Source organism: Oryx dammah, unplaced genomic scaffold, assembly GCF_014754425.2.
Source record: "Oryx dammah isolate SB20612 unplaced genomic scaffold, SCBI_Odam_1.1 HiC_scaffold_28, whole genome shotgun sequence".
NCBI lineage: Eukaryota > Metazoa > Chordata > Mammalia > Artiodactyla > Bovidae > Oryx > Oryx dammah.
In genome coordinates this window covers 41,604,886-41,624,756 of record NW_024070212.1, presented here as the reverse complement: position 1 = coordinate 41,624,756, position 19,871 = coordinate 41,604,886, and the positions used below count along the sequence as shown (strand labels likewise).

At 35.6% G+C, this 19,871-nt stretch overlaps 1 protein-coding gene across 4 annotated transcripts in view; it reads right to left on the bottom strand.

Moving 5' to 3' along the window:
• Positions 1 to 19,871, bottom strand: part of LRRC39 (leucine rich repeat containing 39) — a 22,897-nt gene extending 3,026 nt beyond the window's left edge. Inside the window, exons 1-8 of one of the 4 annotated variants that reach the window (XR_005719487.1) lie at positions 19,734 to 19,859; positions 16,219 to 16,411; positions 9,127 to 9,232; positions 7,578 to 7,734; positions 6,880 to 7,016; positions 4,023 to 4,168; positions 2,886 to 3,038; positions 1,850 to 2,156 (exon numbers count right to left, since the gene is read on the bottom strand). Coding sequence is in view for 2 of the 4 variants with exons in the window: in XM_040232230.1 (XP_040088164.1) it covers positions 1,850 to 1,986; positions 2,886 to 3,038; positions 4,023 to 4,168; positions 6,880 to 7,016; positions 7,578 to 7,734; positions 9,127 to 9,232; positions 16,219 to 16,331 (949 nt within the window). In the remaining 2 variants the exon portion in view is untranslated. Of the gene's footprint in view, positions 1 to 941; positions 2,157 to 2,885; positions 3,039 to 4,022; positions 4,169 to 6,879; positions 7,017 to 7,577; positions 7,735 to 9,126; positions 9,233 to 16,218; positions 16,412 to 19,733 lie in introns of all 4 variants that reach the window. The other 3 variants (XR_005719486.1, XM_040232230.1, XM_040232231.1) reach the window with 3 other exon arrangements.

The following is a 19,871-nucleotide window of genomic DNA, read 5'->3' as shown; positions in this document are numbered from 1 at the left end:
ACAAAGCTTAAAAGCACCTTAAATATACAGAGCCTTTTCTAAAGAGTTAAAAATTATATTGGTGAAGGGATTTCACTGTTAACTCAATGATTGCTGCCAGGCCTCCATATTCTTTTATCTTTTAGACACCTGGGAGGATGTTAATCAATGTAAATGGGATATGGAAAAAGATGTAGTTCTGATGTTAGCAACACTAGACTTTTGAGTTAATTACTTCTCTTTGCACTCCTCTTGTGTCCTTGCTATGTAAGAATGTAACTTTATTTAGTACTTTCTGAGAGTGGCACCAAACCTTGGGAAGATCAACACAAATAAGTCTTCTGGTTGGCAAACCCTTATCAGAAAAAAGGCTGTAAAATGTTAATTGGCCCCTTTTGCTGGAAGATGATGTAAATTACCTAAGACTTGTGTATACAATTAGGTATGCAGAGAGAAAAGCCTGGTTTTGATAAGAGTCTGGGCTGCTAACACTGCATAATTTTGTATTACCCATTGATCTCTATGTACAATCTAAAAGGTATATAAGGCCTTCTAAACAATAGGAGCAGGAGCCAGTCGCTGGACTGGTTTCCCCCATGTCTCTCTTTTTCCCTCCTTTTCCTCTTTAATTTCAGGCTGAATTTCCATCTGGGGCACGGAGGCTCGCCAAGTCTACTTACTTGCCGTTAAGACCCGAGCGAAAAGGTGCCTAAGGCGAGGCACTCTTAGATATTCAAGCGAGCGCCGGTGGCCCAACGTAGATGGTGCAAATTCCTTGTCTGGAATTTTATTGGTCTTCTGCGTAATCCAAGCTATTCAGCCCTCTTCCTCCACTTAATCTTTCTACTACACTATTGTTTCTTAATCTAATCTTATATCAATCAATAAATAAGTCTTTCCTCGCCGATTCCATCCATCCTTCGAATTCCCTGGATCCACCGGGGCTGGACCCCGGCACAAACCTAGGCCCAAAACTATTACAAATTTTTTACATATCTTCCTCCAATCTGTCCTCCATGTTACTGTTTCTGCAACCTTGCTACAACAGATCTAATGGCCGGTAAAAATATTTTTTCCAGCTGAAAATACTCTTTACCTTTTGCTTGGATTATACCTGCTCTTCAAAATAACTGAAGATGTAACTAAATTCTGTGTTTTAACTAAAAAATTCTTCATATTTTAGTGAATTATAAAATGTTTTCTATTACTAGCAATGTAGCAATGTTTTCTACTATCGCTTCTTTTTTAACAGATAATTACGCCCTTTGTCCTCTTCCCCTTGGGTTAAGTCATTCCGTCCATAGTTTAAAAAAGCAACAAAAAGGTTTTAATTCTAAATTATCAGTGATCAAAATCTACACATCAAAAACTCACGTTGTAACTATTGGCTAAAATCTATGTTCTCATGATAACATTTCACTCCTAGGCACAGTAGCAAAATGTTTTTTCTTTTTCCTAGTCAATTTTTTCTATTTGTGGATTATTGCAGAAAAAGAGGAAACAGTAGGGAAGGTAGTGTTTAATGAGTAACTGACATAACAAACTGATAGAATGAGGCAGTGAAGCTTTAAGAATTACATCTTCATTCACTTGGTCGTGCTTCAAGTTCTTGACCAAAGAAATTTATTTCCTGACTCTACTTGAAAAGACTTAACATTTTTACAACCTTTTTCTCCAAGGCTTTATCAAAATTGTGAACACATTTGAATTTCACTTTTTTTTTCCTTCAGCAATATTGACTAAGAGACTAGGATTTGACAGAAAAGGTAAGATGGAATGAAAAGTCTATAAAGGAATCCCGATCTATATATATATACACATACACACATTACTAAAAAATTTTAACCTGTGTTCTATACAAATCTCATACCTGCTCTCCGTGACTCCTGTATATATGTGTGCATAAACTGAAGGCCGAATAATTCCCGTTCCTCTTCCTCATCTATGTTTTCACTGGGAGGAAGTGTTACTTCCAATTTCAATGGGTTGTCTCGGAAGTTGACAAACCTAGCAGTTCACCAAAAAACAGTATTTTTATGGGTGCCATAGAAGTGTACATTTATTTTCCTGGAGAAAGATCAAATGATAATATACTAAATTACTCTTTTTTAACTGGTTTCAATAACTGAACATCTTGGTGAGATGTGATATATCCCAAGAATCTTTAAGTTTCTTTCCTAGAAGAAAAAAATATTAGCTTTAGACAACTTATTTTTCAAGCTTGTAAAAGCAATTATCAGTCCATAGCATATGTTTAATGTGATATAATTTAACTTGCAAGAGCAATCTCAATGCATCTCAAAAGTACAATTAATGCTATGAACTTAAATTTTCTGCATATTTTTAAAAGTATGCCTTATCTATCATTGTATTTTCACCACTGGGTACAGGGCTCAATAGTTGCTAAATAAATGAATGATTCTGTTGAGAGTTGCGGGATTTGTTATGAATTCTAATGTCTTATGCTCACTGTCAGGAAATTAAGTTTTGGAAGATACTTGAGGAAGATCTGTTAGTAATTAACTTAGTAAAAAGTTATATTTGACATTGGCTGTGTCCATTTGTAGTTATTTAGAAGGAAAATAATCACTGTTCTTACGGTTTTGATGTTTGTATCATGGATAAAGTTTGTTAGCAATTATAAAGATGATTTTCAGGAAGATGTCACCAACAGATGACATTCCTTGAAGCTGATAAATCCCACTACTCTTTTAGTTTCAAGGATTCTTGAGTAATTTAGGCCAGTATTATATGAATCCTATTTATAAATTATAGCACTTCAAAGTTGGAAGAGATTTTTTAATGTATTTATTTATTTGAATGAGAAATCTATTCATAACAATTTTTTCATTACTTTGTTTTGCAGCTAGAAAGGAACATGTGAGTTCTGTGTTTACAAGTTTTACCTTAGATTGGTCATCTCTTCCATACACACTGGAATATCTTGCAGTTTATTGTTGCTGAGAACAAGAGTACTCAGATTTTTCATACTGCTGATTGTTTCTGGCAAGCATGTTATTTCATTCCGTTGCAGCCATAATGTATGTAGATTTTGCATTCTGAAGAATTAAAAGAGGTTTCTGTGATTAATCACATATAATATGAAAACCCTGGTTCTTATTAACTTAAAAAATTTTTAATGTCATACTATATAATATCTTGTTTAACCAGTCTACCTGAGTTAACTGACTTAACATTACCTGATTTTAGGGAAACTAGATCAGGGAGCTAATCTCCATCTACAGTACAACTACCATGTAGTAGTAGAAATGAAATCAAGGTATTCTACAATTCTTCACTATTTCATAGGATTTCTTGCAGAACAACTGCTAAAATGTTATATAATCTTAGAATCTTAAAAGCAAACTCTGAAATTATTAATATGCCCATGTAGAGCAAGGCAAGTATGCATATTGTTTAACAGCGTGGACTCAGGCCAGGGTGCAGGTGTTGATTAGTCACTAAGTCATATCTGATGCTTTTGAGACCCCAGGGGACTATAGCCCACCAGGCTCCTCTGTCCATGAGATTTCCCAGGCAAGAATACTGGGGTCGGTTGCCATTTCCTTCTCCAGGGCACCTTCCAGACCCAGGGATCGAACCCCACATCACTTGCATTGCAAGCAGATTTTTTACAGCTGAGCCACTGGAGGGTGTGGATGCCTGGGTTCAAATCGTAGCTGTCACACTTACTGTGATCTTCAACAATTCACTAACATCTCTACATCAGTTTCCTCAATCAGTTTTTAAACTACACAGAGCAAGCACTAAGCAATGTTGTTATTGTGGCGTATTCTTGTCAATTTGTTGATTTCAGAAAGTCCCTTTTTTTGTCCCAAACCTCACGCCCCCTCCTTTTTTTTGTCTGCACCACACGGCTTGTGGGATTTTAGTTCCCTGGACCAGAGATGGAATCCAAAGTAGCACTAAACAGATGTATTGGGAGTGCTTATCTCTGGGGTCTCGTTTGTTTTGTTTGTTGTTTATTTGTCATAGATGGCTTCAATACATCTCTTGGTAGTTAAAAAAAAAAGTTATTTTACCTTTCTATAGTATCAGGAAGTTGTTCGAGTCTGTTGCTTCCCATATCAAGCCACTCAAGGGCAGGCATGTTCAACACAGCAGGAGGGATTGTAGTAAAGAGGTTCATACTCAGATCAAGGTGAGTAAGCTTTAACAAATTGCTGAGCTGAAAAGGAAGGCAAAGTGTTTCAAAATGTCCACAGGGTAATCTACTACAACACTCACTTTGGTAAAGGAGATATTTCACATCAAGAAGTGTTTATGTTATGCTTGGGCCTTATTTAGTCGTAGAAATCCATAGCAAATTTGAGAGAACAATAAAGCTAAATAACCTCCAGATAAATGAAAAGTTCATCTATTCAGAGAAAACATATCTTCCAAAATCACCAAGCTCCGGGGTTTAGAGCACCCACCTGGCAGAAGCTTTTGTTTTTCTTTCTGTGAGTATGTTTTCCTTTTCTCTAGTAGTGGAGATTTTCTTGGGAAAACCCAAAGTTCAGAATAATTGTTATCTTTGTTAAACCTGCTTTTTTTGTGCCTGATGCTTTACACATGTTATCTCAGTCATAGTATTTACTGTTTGGTAAATTACGTTTTTTAAATGAAAACAAATAAAAAATTGATTAAGACTAACAGCACCAGTGTGCTCAGCTTAAGAAAGCAAATATACTGATATCACTGTAGCCTGGTAGGCTGTAGTCCATGGGGTCGCTAGGAGTCGGATACAGCTGAGCGACTTCACTTTCACTTTTCACTTTCATGCATTGGAGAAGGAAATGGCAACCCACTCCAGTGTTCTTGCCTGGAGAATCCCAGGGACAGGGGAGCCTGGTGGGCTGCCGTCTCTGGGGTCGCACAGAGTCGAACACGACTGAAGTGACTTAGCAGCAGCAGCAGCCCTCTATATATATATCTCCCTTCTTCCTCTTGAAAGATAACTCGATCCTGAATTTGGTATCTGTTATTCCCATGCATTTTCCAATATTTTTATTACTATACATAAATATATGTTTTCTATGTTTTTCTCTATATATATTACTATTATGTGTATTTTTTCAGAAACAAAATTATCTTTTTATATGTTTTAAAAATGATACTATACTTAACCTTTCTTTATTTTATTTTTACTTTATTTTACTTTACAATACTGTATTGGTTTTGCCATACATTGACATGAAACTTGCTTTTTTTCTCAGTGTCAGTCTTTATATGAATTCATGTTGATGCATACAGCTCTAGTTTAGTCATTAACTTTATAAAGTTAGTACCTTTTTTCCCTTTTTCAGACAAAATGGTTTAGAGAGACCATGTGACTAGAAATGATGGAGCTATGATGTGCACTCACGTTTTCATGGACCTAAAGTCACAAAATTTCTAAATTTCTCTTCTGTAGTGAAAATTTCAAAATGTAAGAATTTAGTTAAGTTTTACAAAAGATTCTCCATTTAGTTAGGCAATTTTATGTTTTCTTTCTGTCTCAGGGCACATTCAGATTTATTCCACAACTAACTAAAACTTCAAAAAATGCAGAGATACAGTGATTATGGGTAATGCAAAAAGGCAGTTTTCCATTTAGTAGGTGATATTTCTCCAACTTTGGAATTCAAGTGATGAAAAAAAATACTTTTTCAAAACTTGTCATCAGATTTAAAATTTTTCAGATGGTTCAGAATTGTATATAAAAAGATTATTTTTTCATTAGCATAATTGTTTGTGTGTTACAGTGTTGCATCTTAATGGCTTAGAGGTACATCTCCTGTAACAGGATTTCTCAATGGTACTAAGATCCTTTGGTTCTAGAAGAATGAAGAAATATATTAAAACCATTATAATCTAAATCTTCATTTTGCATATGTGAAAACTGAGACCTAGGTTAGGTAAAGTGGTATGTTCAAGGCCACACAGCTACCTTTAAGCCACACTTGGAAATAATTCCAGGCTCATGATCTCAGTTCAGTATTTGTTCCTATAAAGCTTTAAGTAAAGACATTAAGGTTAAGATAGGTTATTAGACACCCCCAAATTCACTTTTTACTGACAGAACAAAAGCCAAAAACAAAATCACAATAATTAGGAATTAGAAATGTTTATTGGCCCTTTCTTAGATAAAAAGAAATTGTCCCTATGATCATGATTTTCATCATAATCAAGTATGATAACCAAGACAAGGTGGGAAAGGGGAATAGTCTTTTGAGTTTTATTCTTTTACATAACTCTCATCCTGCAAAATCATTGTTTTCTAGGCAAAGCACCATGGAAATTTCCTTTGCTGATTCATAAGAGCCTTAAATATGCTTGAAAAATAATACAAAAGTCTGTATCTCTATGATCAGTTTTACCAATAACAAGGTATACCAATAAAAGTTTGAAGGCTTCACAAGCCCATTGCCTTGGCTTTTCCTTGATAGAGCCTGGGAAGCTAGCAAATATACTTCCTAATCTGAAGAATTCATGTCTTTTCACTTCACCTGTATCTCAAAAGCTTATCACCTATAAACCCAACAGATAAAAAGAGTTTTTCTATCACCACACTGCCTGTGCTTTATGATAAGGACATTCATTCAGTATTATTTAATGACTTCATACTGAGCTGAGCCTTCAATTCTGGGAATAGAAACAAGAGTCTCACTCTGGCCTTCAAGGAGATCACAGTCTAGTCAACAAATAATGTCAGTACTGTGCCAATAATAGAAATATCTTTTATGCTAAGTAGGTCTTTCTCTAATTAAGCTTTATAATAAATTGTTTTCTCTAAATATTTTCTGAAATAAAATTTATAGCATTTTTTCATTAGTGTTATTTTTAGTGATCATACAGGGGAGAAGTAAGTCACTAGTAGATGGAAAATAAAATCATAGGCATTTACATCATTCTGACCTCTTGTGGAAGATCACTTATGTCTCTGTTAACCGCAAGTTCAAGTTTCTCCAAGCTGGCACAGTAACTTAGTTCCATGGGGACAGTTTTGATTCTATTGTAACTAAGAATCAGTTCCTGAAGTCTAGTGAGCAGTCCTATGGAAAAATAATACACAATAAACAGCAGAGGGATATAAAATACTGTTTCCAGTTATTAAGTATTACAGCATAACTTACTTTCCAGGTTCAAATTGGGAAATTCACATTCAGGTTCTTCCCTTTTCTGGCATGTGTCCTGCCCCTTCTTCAGAAAAGCAGCAGATGATTTATCAGTACATGCAAAAAAATTTTTTTGTTCTGGTTTATCTGTACTATATCCTAACCAGTTTTCCATTTGGGGATTTTTCCCCCCTCATTTAAAGAATTTTATCTAATTTTTCTTTCTTGTCTTCAATTAGTTCCCTTGTAGAAGGAATAACTGAACGAACAATATTGTTTCCAGAATCAATACAATGTTATTTCCAAAGAGACTTTTCTTGCATTAAAAACTCATCTTGAATCACCTCAGTAAACCCAGAAGCTTGAATCCCCTGGAAGCTTCAATTCAGATGTTTAGAGTTTTCTCAAAATGTAGGACTATATAAAGATGAGATCTTTATTCCATGTATCAAAAAAATTCTCAATAAAAAACACAGAAATAGAAGCAATCTTCCTTACCAATTCCTCGAGGTATCTCAGAAATTGTGTTTCGAGATAAATCTAACACAATAAGGTTCTGGAACCTTCCAATGAATTCAGGAATTTTCAGCAAGCCAATTCTATGAAGTTGCCATTCCTGTAGCTGGTTCAGTTTTAGTAGAGAAGAAGGAAGAGTCTAAACTCAAGTAAAAGAAATGACAGGGTTACTATATTACTTAAATTATTTCAGTATCATGCCACATTGAAATGTGATTGTAGAGATATTACTTGACTTGTAAAAGAAATTAGGAATATTTTTTCTTTAATGAGTTACATTTCCAAGTACTTTGTGCCACTTCTAAGTTTTAAGAACTTTACTTTCCAGTAAAGTAAAAGGGATGCTAAACCTTCAAACCCCAGTCAGAATAACATAAACAAAAATAAGGTATTTTAGTCAATATTGCTCACACATAGAGCTGTGTTCTAAAGACTCTTTATTAGGTTTAATGAGAGTACATATGTTATTGAAAATGAGAATATGGTGGTTAATTGAAATTATAGAAAAAAAGATCATTTTAATCAATAATTCAAACTTCTCTTCCCTTTCTCTTTTTAAAATTCTTTACTTATTTTTGGCTGCTCTGGGTCTTTATTGCTGTGCGCAGGCTTTCTCCAGTTGCGGTGAGTGGGGGCTAGTCTCTAGCTGCTGTGGCCTCTCTTGTCAAGAAGCACAGGCTCTAAGCAGGCAGGCTTCAGTAGTCGCAGCACACAGACTAAGGTGCCCCATGGCAGATGGGATCTTCCAGGATGAGGGGTAGAACGCATGTCCCCTACATTGGCAGGGGTATTCGTAACCACTGGACCACCAGGAATGTCCCTTTCCTTTCTGTTTTGAAATAGTATCATGTTTTAAAGATGATTTTCTTTTAAATTAAGAGTTTTAAAGTTTCAACTATTCTGAACTCTATGCCTTTTCTCTATTAGCCTAAAGTAGCCAAAAGACAAAATAAAGGCGGTAACCACCTTGCTAAATACACCAATGTGTATGAGGACAAACACTGAATTAAGGGATAAAGTTGGCCCTTGTTAAAATTAGACTAGGCCTAACATACATTAATTAAACATATTTGTTTGTATATGTGTATGTGAGTGTGTGAAAGAGAAAAAGAGAGGGAGGGAAGGAGAGAAAGAGAAGATAATATGAATCCAATTGTGGACCTAAGAAAAATTAATATACATTTCCATTTTGTGAACTTTTAACTGAGCATTAACTTTGGAAAGCAATGTGATTTTTGTTAAGCAGACAGTCTTTATGAAAAATGAGAAAATGCTTATTAGAAGGGTTAGTGGAGAAAATATTACAAATGACTTAAATTTAGGCAGCATTAAAGCACACTGGTTGAATTTTTGCACAAAAAAGTTGGGAAGTTATGTTCATTTCCAGTTCCTGTTGCCCAAATTCATTTGGTATTATACACTATTAAAATCAGAATTCCTATTTTAGACTTAAGCACATAGTCTAAGAATCATTCTCTCAACTCTCCCACACAATGCAAAATATAAAAAATATTGCTTCTATAAAGCTTACCTTCCATTCCTCTTTTTCGATCTTTAAAATGAGTCTTCCATCTTCCTTGGTGACCTTTTCTCTTAGCTTGGTTAAGCATACTCGTTCTTCCCAGATTCGCACTAGCCTAGGAGACCAGGAAATCATTTTAGGTCACAGGTAGTAACATAGGTAGCATTCACTTTTGTATGAAAAAGTAACCCATCAAAAACAAACATTTGATTGACAGTATCTGGAAATCAGACAAGAATTATTTTGTAAGACATTTAATTTGATTAATATGATAAATGCCCTCTTTTTAAGTTTTTGAAAAGTATTATACCTCTCCTTAGATTTCTTGCAACAGATTTGTTAAGATATAATTCACATACCATAAAAATCTGACACAATTTGGTGTTTTCTGGTATATCTGCAAAGCTGTGCAACCATTACCACTATCTGATCCAAAACATTTTCAGCACTTAAGAAAGAAACCCCTTGCCTGAGCAGTCACTCCCCATTCCTCCCTCCCTCAGCCCCTGGCAGCCAATAACCTCCTTTGTATAGCTATGTATTTGCCTATTCTAGATATTTCATATAAAAAGTATTCTATAATATGTGGTCTTTTGTGTAGCAGGGTTTTATCCAAAATTTGTGCATGTGTGTGTCAGTATTTATTTCCTTTTTATAGAAGAATAATATTCTACTGCATCAGTTCAGTTCAGTCGCTCAGTCATGTCCAACTCTTTGCGACCCCAAGGACTACAGCATGCCAGGACCCCCTGTCCATCACCAACTCCCAGAGCCTACCCAAACTCATGTCCATTGAGTCAATGATGCCATCCAACCATCTCATCCTCTGTCGTTCCCTTCTCCTCCTGCCTTCAATCTTTCCCAGCATCAGGTCTTTTCAAATAAGTCAGCTCTTCACATCAGTACTAGAGTTTCAGCTTCAACATCAATCCTTCCAAAGAACACTCAGGATTGATCTCCTTAAGGATGGACTGATTGGATCTCCTTGCAGTCCAAGGGACTCTCAAGAGTCTTCTCTAACACCACAGTTCAAAAGCATCAATTCTTCAGTGCTCAGCTTTCTTTATAGTCCAACTCTCACATCCATACATGACTACTGGAAAAACCATAGCCTTGATTAGATGGACCTTTGTTGGCAAAGTAATGTCTCTGCTTTTTAATATGCTGTCTAGGTTGGTCATAACTTTCCTTCCAAGGAGTAAGTGTCTTCTAATTTCATGGTTGCAGTCACCATCTGCAGAGATTTTGGAGCCCCCAAAAATAAAGTCAGCCACTCTTTCCCCATCTATTTCCCATGAAGTGATGGGACCGGATGCTATGATCTTAGTTTTCTGAATGTTGAGTTTTAAGCCAACTTTTTCACTCTCCTCTTTCACTTTCATCAAGAGGCTCTTTAGTTCTTCTTCACTTTCTGCCGTAAGGGTGGTGTCATCTGCATATCTGAGGTTATTGGTATTTCTTCCAGCAATCTTGATTCCAGCTTGTGGTTCATCTATCCCAGCGTTTCTCATGATGTACTCTGCATAATAAGTTAAATAAGCAGGGTGACGATATATAGCCTTGATGTACTCCTTTCCCAGTTTGGAACCAGTCTGATGTTCCATGTCCAGTTCTAACTGTTGCTTCCTGGCCTGCATATACGTTTCTCAAGAGGCAGATCAGGTGTTCTGGTATTCCCATCTCTTTAAGAATTTTCCACAGTTTATTATGATCCACACAGTCAAAGGCTTTGGCATAGTCAACAAGGCAGAAATAGATGTTTTACTGAAACTCTCTTGCTTTTTCCATGATCCAGCAGATGTTGGCAACTTGATCTCTAGTTCCTCTGCCTTTTCTAAAATCAGCTTGAACATCTGGAAGTTCACGGTTCACGTATTGCTGAAGCCTGGCTTGCAGAATTTTGAGCATTACTTTACTAGCGTGTGAGATGAGTGCAACTGTGTGGTAGCTTGAGCATTCTTTGGCATTGCCTTTCTTTGGGATTGGAATGAAAACTGACCTTTTCCAGTCCTGTGGCCACTGCTGAGTTTTCCCAATTTGCTGGCATATTGAGTGCAGCACTTTCACAGCATCATCTTTCAGAATTTGAAATAGCTCAACTGGAATTTCATCTCCTCCACAAGGTTTGTTCGTAGTGATGCTTTCTAAGGCCCACTTGACCTCGCATTCCAGGATGTCTGGCTCTAGGTTGGAGATCACACCATTGTGATTATCTGGGTCATGAAGATCTTTTTTGTACAGTTCTTCTATGTATTCCTGCCACCTCTTCTTAATATCTTCAGCTTCTGATAGGTCCATACCATTTCTGTCCTTTATTGAGCCCATCTTTACATGAAATGTTCCCTTGGTATCTCTAATTTTCTTGAAGAGATCTCTAATCTTTCCCATTCTGTTGTTTTCCTCTATTTCTTTGCATTGATCACTTGATCACTGAGGAAGGCTTTCTTATCTCTCCTTGCTATTCTTTGGAACTCTGCATTCAAATGGGTATATCTTTCCTTTTCTCCTTTGCTTTTTGCTTCTCTTCTTTTCACAGCTATTGTAAGGCTTCCTCAGACAGCCATTTTGCTTTTTTGCATTTGTTTTCCATGGGGATTGTCTTGATCCCTGTCTCCTGTACAATGTCAAAAACCTCTGTCCACAGTTCATCAGGCACTCTGTCTATCAGATCTAGTCCCTTAAATTCTACTGCATGGATATACCAAATTTGTTGACCCATTCATCAGTTGATGGTCATTTTAAACTATTATAAATAGTGCTGCTATGAATATTCATGTAAAATTTTCAGGTAGATCTATGTTTTCATTTCTCTTGAGTGTGTATATTCTTAGGAGTGGGATTGCTGGATCACTTCATAAATCTACATTTAACTTTTTTAAACCAAACTGTGTCCAAATTGCTTGCATCATTTTCCCTTCCCACCAGCAGTGTATGAGGGCTCTACTTGCTCCATAGCTTTGCCAACAATTGTTAGGATCCATCTTCTTGATCATAGCTATCCTAGTGGGTGTGAAGTGGTACCTCATTGTTGTTTTGATTTGTATTTATTAAATATCTAAGCTATAAATATCTAGTTTAAAAGTTATTAAAAGGCTTGCAAATAATATAGTTCAACTTCAGAGTTAAATTGTATATTACTATATTCCATTTTATCCAGATTTAGTTTTCCATATATAAGAATGCACAAAATTCTGGAATACATCCTATTGAATTTTGGTTCATAGCAAAAATACATAATGTCAAGCTATAAAAATGAGTAACAAAAGGTTGCAGAAGGTTACCTATTCCTATACTAGAAATTTTTCACTTATGAAAAATAAAGAATGAGTTTAGAATTGAAAGTTTTATACTTTTAGCCTATTAGAATGATACAGAATAAACAAAATATAAGCAATCATCAAAGAACATAGGTTTAATCAATTTGAATATTTATTTACCAAAATTCTCTTGACATCTGAGAGTTAATATATCTTCTTAGCAATTTTACATACTAACTGACCTTCAGGGAGAGTTTTATTTTAATGAACAGAAAACCAAATATCTCTAAAAGTGTAATATTTGCTATTTCTATATGTTTGTGTTTGCAAAATATTTCTATGGAGCCTGCATATTTTCATCCACTACTTTTCTGAAAATTAACTAATTTGCTAACAATTGCACTGTGGCAATGGCTGTGTGTGGCCTTCCAGACTGAACAGTCGCTCACTGATGCCCAAATCTTTGCGACCCCATGGACTGTAGCCCACCAGGATCCTCTGTCCATGGAATTTTCCAGGCAAGGATACCGGGGTGGGTTGCCATTTCCTTCTCCAGGGGATCTTCCCAACCCAGGGACTGAACCCAGGTCTTCTGCATTGCAAGCGGATGCTTTACCGCCTGAGCTACTAGGGAAGCCCTAGTAGGGAAGCTTCCAATAAATGTGATTAAATGAGACAAAATATATAATGCCTTCTATTCAATTATACCATGTTTTATAAAAATAGAACTATTCAAACGGTAGACATAATGATTATTAACTACTTACTGCTCACTGAGATATACATATTCCAGAGTAAGATATAATGTTGAGCAATGAGGTATCTTACTCCCTACACTCTAACTTCAATTGAAGATCTCCATCAAGCACCTGTTATATGCCAAATATTATGTTAGACATTGTGGATACAAAAACCTCTGTCCTTAATGAGTTTATAGTGAGGATAACTATTACCAGATAAGTTTATTTCCATCTCTTTAATGATTCACTTATTCTTTCTGGCTCTGTGTGATCTAAATCCAGAATGTATTACTTAATTCAGAGCCCATGGACAAGACATCTCACTTCCAAGGAATCTGTCAATAATATATGGGGTTTGGATTAAATAATATCTGGTGTTTCTTCTAGCTTTAATATTCTGTAATTCCTACACTGCTTATTTTAAGCTTGAGGCTCTTTCAAGTTTTGAATAGAAATTTTCTACCTCCTCTAAAACCCTTTTATTATACTCTAAAGCCTTTCTCAAATGTCATTATATCAACTCTTACCCAAGTGCTTAATTTTTTTCCAGGCAACCTTGTATCAAAAGACAGAACAATTTCTGTTTACACCTAAGGCTTGGGGGACTTCCCTGGTGGTACAGTGGTTAAGACTTCATGTTTCCACTACAGGAAGCATGGGTCAGATTCCTGGTGGGGGAACTTAAGATCCCATGGTGCAACCAAAAGAAAAAAAAGTTAAACTTAAGGATTTTTAGTTAAATCTTTAGCCACTTTTAGCTGAGAAAAGAGCATTAGATTACATTCTTACCTTTTTTTGGCCCTTGCCTGTTTTGTGCAGAGAAAATTGAAGCTGCTGAAATTAAATGATTCTTAGCCAGACATGTTTAATATTAATAGGTGAAAGTCAGGAGTAAAGAAATAATTCATGATTTCTGACCACTGTTTTTTAAAAAATTGGATAGGATTTATTAAGAGTACTTGAGTTAACAGAGAACAGTCTTATGGTTGCCAAGGATGGGAGTGTTGGAGGGGGGAGGATTGGGAGTTTGGGATTAGCAAATATAAAGTAGTATATATAGGATGGATAAACAACAAGGAACTGTATTCAATAGCCTGTGATAAACCATAATGGAAAAGAATATGAAAAAGGATATATATATGTGTGTGTGTGTGTATAACTGAGTCACTTTGCTATACAGCAGAAATTAATACAACATTGTAAATCAACTATATTTCAGTAAAATTTTTAAAAAAGTACTCGTTTGTCATAATTGTATAATATAAACATAATAGGTTTTGTAAGAGTAGTTTTACTGTAAAGGGTCAATCTAGGGAAATTTAAGACCTGAGGTTAATATAATGCTTACTGAGTCAGATTGCTTAGGTATGAATACTAGTGAATACCAGTTCCACATTTATTAGCAGTATGATCTTTGACAAGTTACCTAGGCCTATCCTTCAGGTTTTCCGTCTTTAAAAGGGAGAAAATAACATCACCCCTGTGTCACACAGATTGCTTATCATTCTCCAATATGTTATTCCTCTTCTTCCTCATAATAGATCCTCTAAATATAACTGGGCACAAGACTTCGTTTAGCCATCCTCCCTTGCAGTTAGGAATGGGTCATATGAAGCTTTGGCTAGCGAGATGTTAGCAGAAATAGTAATGTGTGCAACTTCCGGCTAGCTGGAATCAAGTACGTTGGCCACAGTTGGTCTATCTATGTATTTCGGGCCATGAAGTAACTAAAGTCCGTTCCTAAAGGAATGGAAACCATGCCCAGTTGAACAACAAGTTAAAAAGCCTAAATGTCTGACGCAGTGGAGTGCTATGCCAGTCCTCTTCTTTGCTGGGAGAATACCAGTTATTCCAAGTTTTTACACTCCCTCCAAGTTACCGAAGTATAAATCTTAATTTGTCTAAACAAGTCATACAATCTCACTCCCCTAAAAGGTTACTGGGTTAGGGGTATAAAAATGACCTCATTCTGGCCAATAAGAGGTGAAGGAGAGGCTAGCTAGGGGACCTCAGAAAGGTATTTTCATTCTTAAATAAGAAACAGAAATAAATATAATTGTTCCCACTCTTCCAATGACATAATGATGTCTGGCTGTGATGCCTGAAAGTGTATACCAGCCACCCTGCAACACTGAGAGAAGCTACCCTGAGGACCAAACTGGCATACCAAGATTAGCTGTGGAAGGTGGAAGAAGCAGAGTCCAGAAAATTGTGGAAGCTTTGGAATTGCCTAAAACTCAGGACTTCCCTAATGTTTAAGCCATTTTTAGTCGTGTTTTCTTTTATTAGCTGACACAAGACCATTTTTTAAAATGAGATATAATTGGCATATAACATTATATTAAGTCTAAGTGTACAACATAATGGCTTGATATTTGTACATACTGCAAAACACTAAACATTGCCATTCAATGTTTAGAAAGAGATCTAATGAGTGATATAATGGGAGCTATATGGAATCTATGAGGACAGGGGCTATCCTTGTAAAAGTAACGCGATACTTTGGACACATCCAGTGAGGAAAGTAGGTAGGTATCAATAAGGCAGAGGAAATGAGAGTCAAACTATAACCCAAATAGAGGACTCAGGTGATCCACAGTGGCCCTGGCTGGAACTCACAGCTATTTAGTTAGGTGAGAATCGACTGAACTTTCTAATGCAAGATGTTGTTTTAGCTCCTAGGGAATATAATGTTGAACAAACAGTCTCTGAAAGTAGACTGCTGCTGCTGCTGCTGCTAAGTCACTTCAGTCGTGTCCAACTCTGTGCAACCCCATAGACGGAGCCGCTCCCCCGTCCCTGGGATTCTCCAGGCAAGAACACTGGAGCGGGTTGCCATTTCCTTCTCCAGTGAAAAGTAGAGTAAATGATACTAATCGAACTTTGATGAATGTTGAACAGACTCCTAGGATAATTACTAAATTCATTGGTATTTTTTGTGGCCGCACTTCAATGTCAGGTGCTTCCTTTAGTTATATTTTGAGTTTTCTGTAAATAAAAACCTCTGTAAAATTCAATAATAAGGCAATTAATAAATACTACTTTAATAATGAAGACGTTATAAATTTTTGTTAATTCAAAATAATAAACATGTTTTAGCATACTTTTGTTGGAATTCCTTCTCTCGCTTCAGGTCTTCATTGAGTTTCTTTATTCTTTTTTCCCAAACTTCCTTTACAGCATTGACAGCCCCAGTACTAACCACATTTTCTGACATGATTTCTCCACATTGTCACAGGGTCACCGACTTCATTAAATTTTGAATAACTGAATCACAGATGCCATCTCAGAACGGACCTGGTTGAACCAGAGTGGGGGGGAAAATGTGTTTCAGAATGTTTATTGAGTGCCATAATGAACATAATATCTTATATTTATTGAACACATTCTATGTTTCCAAGACTACTTAATGTACTTTACATGCCATATTTCACTTAGTAATTCTCATAAAAATGTCTAGACATAGGTACTTTTATTTTCTTTGTACAGAGGATAAAATCGAGCCCTAGAAAAGGTAGCTCAGTGGTTTACATCCTGTCTCTAAGTGACAGAGAGTGGAACTGATGCCAAGTCTACTTCCTTTGTTACTATTAATTCACAGTAATGAAAAACTGCAACTACTTTACATGTCCAATTATAGGGAAATATGTAGTAATGGACATACAAGATGAGCAGGCATCTTGACAGAGCTACTTAATCTAGATCCTATATACACAAGCTGGAATTCAGTTAAGTGGTAATATAGTGGGATTGTTTGCCCTTGTGGAAAATAAATTGCAAATGGACTCATCTAACATTGAGGATTGTGACCTGAATCTCGGAAAAGAGAGGCAAACAATAAGAGGGGAATTGTTATGTAAGTCACGGTAAGTCTATTTGATGAGATGTTCTTTGCCTCTCATATAGTGGTATTGATTTTTCACCAAATTAACTAGCAATAATGAAAGAGTTTGATTCATAATTAATTATTTCTTCAAAATTCAAGAAGTAAAAGATGTCCACAATTACCACTTCTATTCAACATTATATTGAAATGCAATAAAGCAATATCATGACTGAAATAGACAGGTATACAGTTTGGAAAAGGAGAAGTAAAATTTGCAACAGCATAGGGAAAAAGGTGCCCTCATACACTAAATGTGACCGTGCACATTGTTATAGTCTCTATGGAGAGAATTTTGGTAATATCTATCAAACTTAAAAGTCACACCAACACTTGTGTAGGAATTTACACTGAAAATATTTTCAATTTTAAAATGACACGTTACAAAACTATTCACTGTAGGGTTTTTCATGACAGCAAAAGGTTGGAAACAACAATAACTTTCTACAAGTAAATCACAGTAGATGTATATTATGAGAAATTATATGGCTCCATAAAGAAGGAAAAGCATGTTATACACTGATAAAGCATGATATCCAAAATGTATGACTATGACACAATTTATCCATTCTAATTAATGTGGATACTTAGATCCCAAATTTTTGCTCTAATGAGCAAAACTGTTTCTGAAATTCCTGTTCTTATCTTGATGCTCAAGTGGTATTATTTCTATTGAGTATACCCAGAATTAGAATTGTTAGGTCACTATGTTCAAATTGATAAGATAGAGGCCAATTGTTTTCCTTGTACAGTTGTAGTAAGTAATTTCCAATGGAAAACAAGTGGCCTCTACCTTAATTATAGAAACAGTTTCCAATGGAAATTGTTTCCCCATTGATGTATCCTCACCCTATATTACTGCATAAAATGATATCTTATCATGATCATAATTTATGTTTTTTGGATTATTAACTGCTCCAGGCTAATAAAGATTGCTCAACTAAATAAAAGACAAAATCCTGTGTATTATTTACAAGGGCATACCTAAAACATGAAAATGGAAAAAATGGAAGGCACAAAATAGAAAAAGATCAGTCTAGGTTTATACCCAAGAGAAATTAAAATATATGTTCACACAAAAACTTGTACATGAATGTTGATAGTAGCATTATTCACAATGGCCCCAAAGTGGAAAACAAGTAGCTGACAAGTGGAAACAAATGGCTATTAATGAACAAAATGTGACATATCCATACAAAGGAATGTTATTCTGGCATGAAAAGGAACCTAAGCACTGCTACATCATGGGGAAACTGAGTAAAATGATGCTGATAGAAGACACAAAACACCAAAAACTGTATTATCCCATTTATATGAAATGTCCAGAATAGGCAAATCCATGAAGAAAGAATGTAGATTAATGATAACCATGGGGCTTTGCTAAGGGTACAAAGTTTCTTTTCTGTGATGAAAAGTGATGAAAATCAACTTTTGAAATAAATCAACCTATGAAAAAGCAAAGATTATTTATGGCTAAAAAGACAGAATGTAATACATGTTCAAAATATAAAAATAAAAGTCCTTTTAATAGAGTGTAGAAGAAGGATATGAGAAAATAGAGGGTGAGGGAGATAAGAGATATAGTCTATAATTTATGGAATGAGAGAGATTTAAGTATTGAAGCTATAAGGCAACAAAAAAGAAATTAAAAGAGATATAACTCTATGGGAGTGCAGGTGAATTTAAGCATCATCTTTCATAATGAAACAATAGATAATGTCTAAAGCTGAGAAGGCACAGCATACTGCCTTTGAAAAAGAAAAGATTGTATTAAGGAGGTAACCACTGAAAACTAAATACTGAAATAGTTAAAATGGTTACTTTTAGGGTGATAAAAATGGGGTACATATTATTGCTTTTTCACTATTAATCTCCTCTAAATTACTGATTTCTTTAAACTAAAACTATGTAATTTGTGTGTGAGAGACAGAAAGGCAGAGACAGAAGAACAAAAATGTATTAAAAAAGGGAAAAGTTTAACATTTGAGGATGAATATATAATTACTGATATGCAGGAAATTATTAAGAGGAGGTCCTTACTTAAAGCAATAAATGCAGCATTTAAATGGGAACAGATTCGCAAGATCTTTCTCCCAACAAGAAACTAGTATTTATGCTGATAATCCAACCCTCTGGGTATTAATATCACTGTCCAGTTATAATTTATTGTCTCAGATGTAAACAGGTTTGAAGCATACATTTATCAGATAATAAGGAATTAAAATCTCAAGTACCTACATGTAAATGTGTATTTTACTAGACATGTATAATTTCATGTGCCAATTCATTTCCCCACTTCCCATTAAACTTTGATCAACCATCAATTTTCCTATAATAGTAACCAATGTCCCCTTGAGGAAAACAAGTCAGTAGAGGTATATGCATTTCTGCCTCCGACATGGGATTGTGTTCTCTACCTTGGTTATTACAACAGAGAAGCAGAAACCATGGCAGTAAAGTAAGCATAGCTGTGACATGACCGAAGAGTCAACTCCCCGGAGTCAGAAGAAGACAAAAGAAATATAATCTCTGAAGAAACACTTCTTGATTTCTGGGGAAGTCAGTCTTCCAGAGGAGGGCAACTAGATGAATGACTGTGAACCTCCAAAGAGACTTTTAAATTCAATTCCACCTTTAGTTGTACCTTCCAGCAAACACAGACACAGTAAAAACATCAGCAGCTATCTATTTATAAGTCAAGAGTAGGAAAAAAAAATGTTTTTGAAAAATACGTACCGCGGTCAGTGCATACAGGAGCTGACATGTCCAAAGTTAGTGTATCAACCAGGAGTGGACTGAAGGCAGAATTGTTTTCAGTGTGACTCCCAGTGATGAAAATCCTCAGACTGTAGCTGGGTGAAATGTAATGTCAGC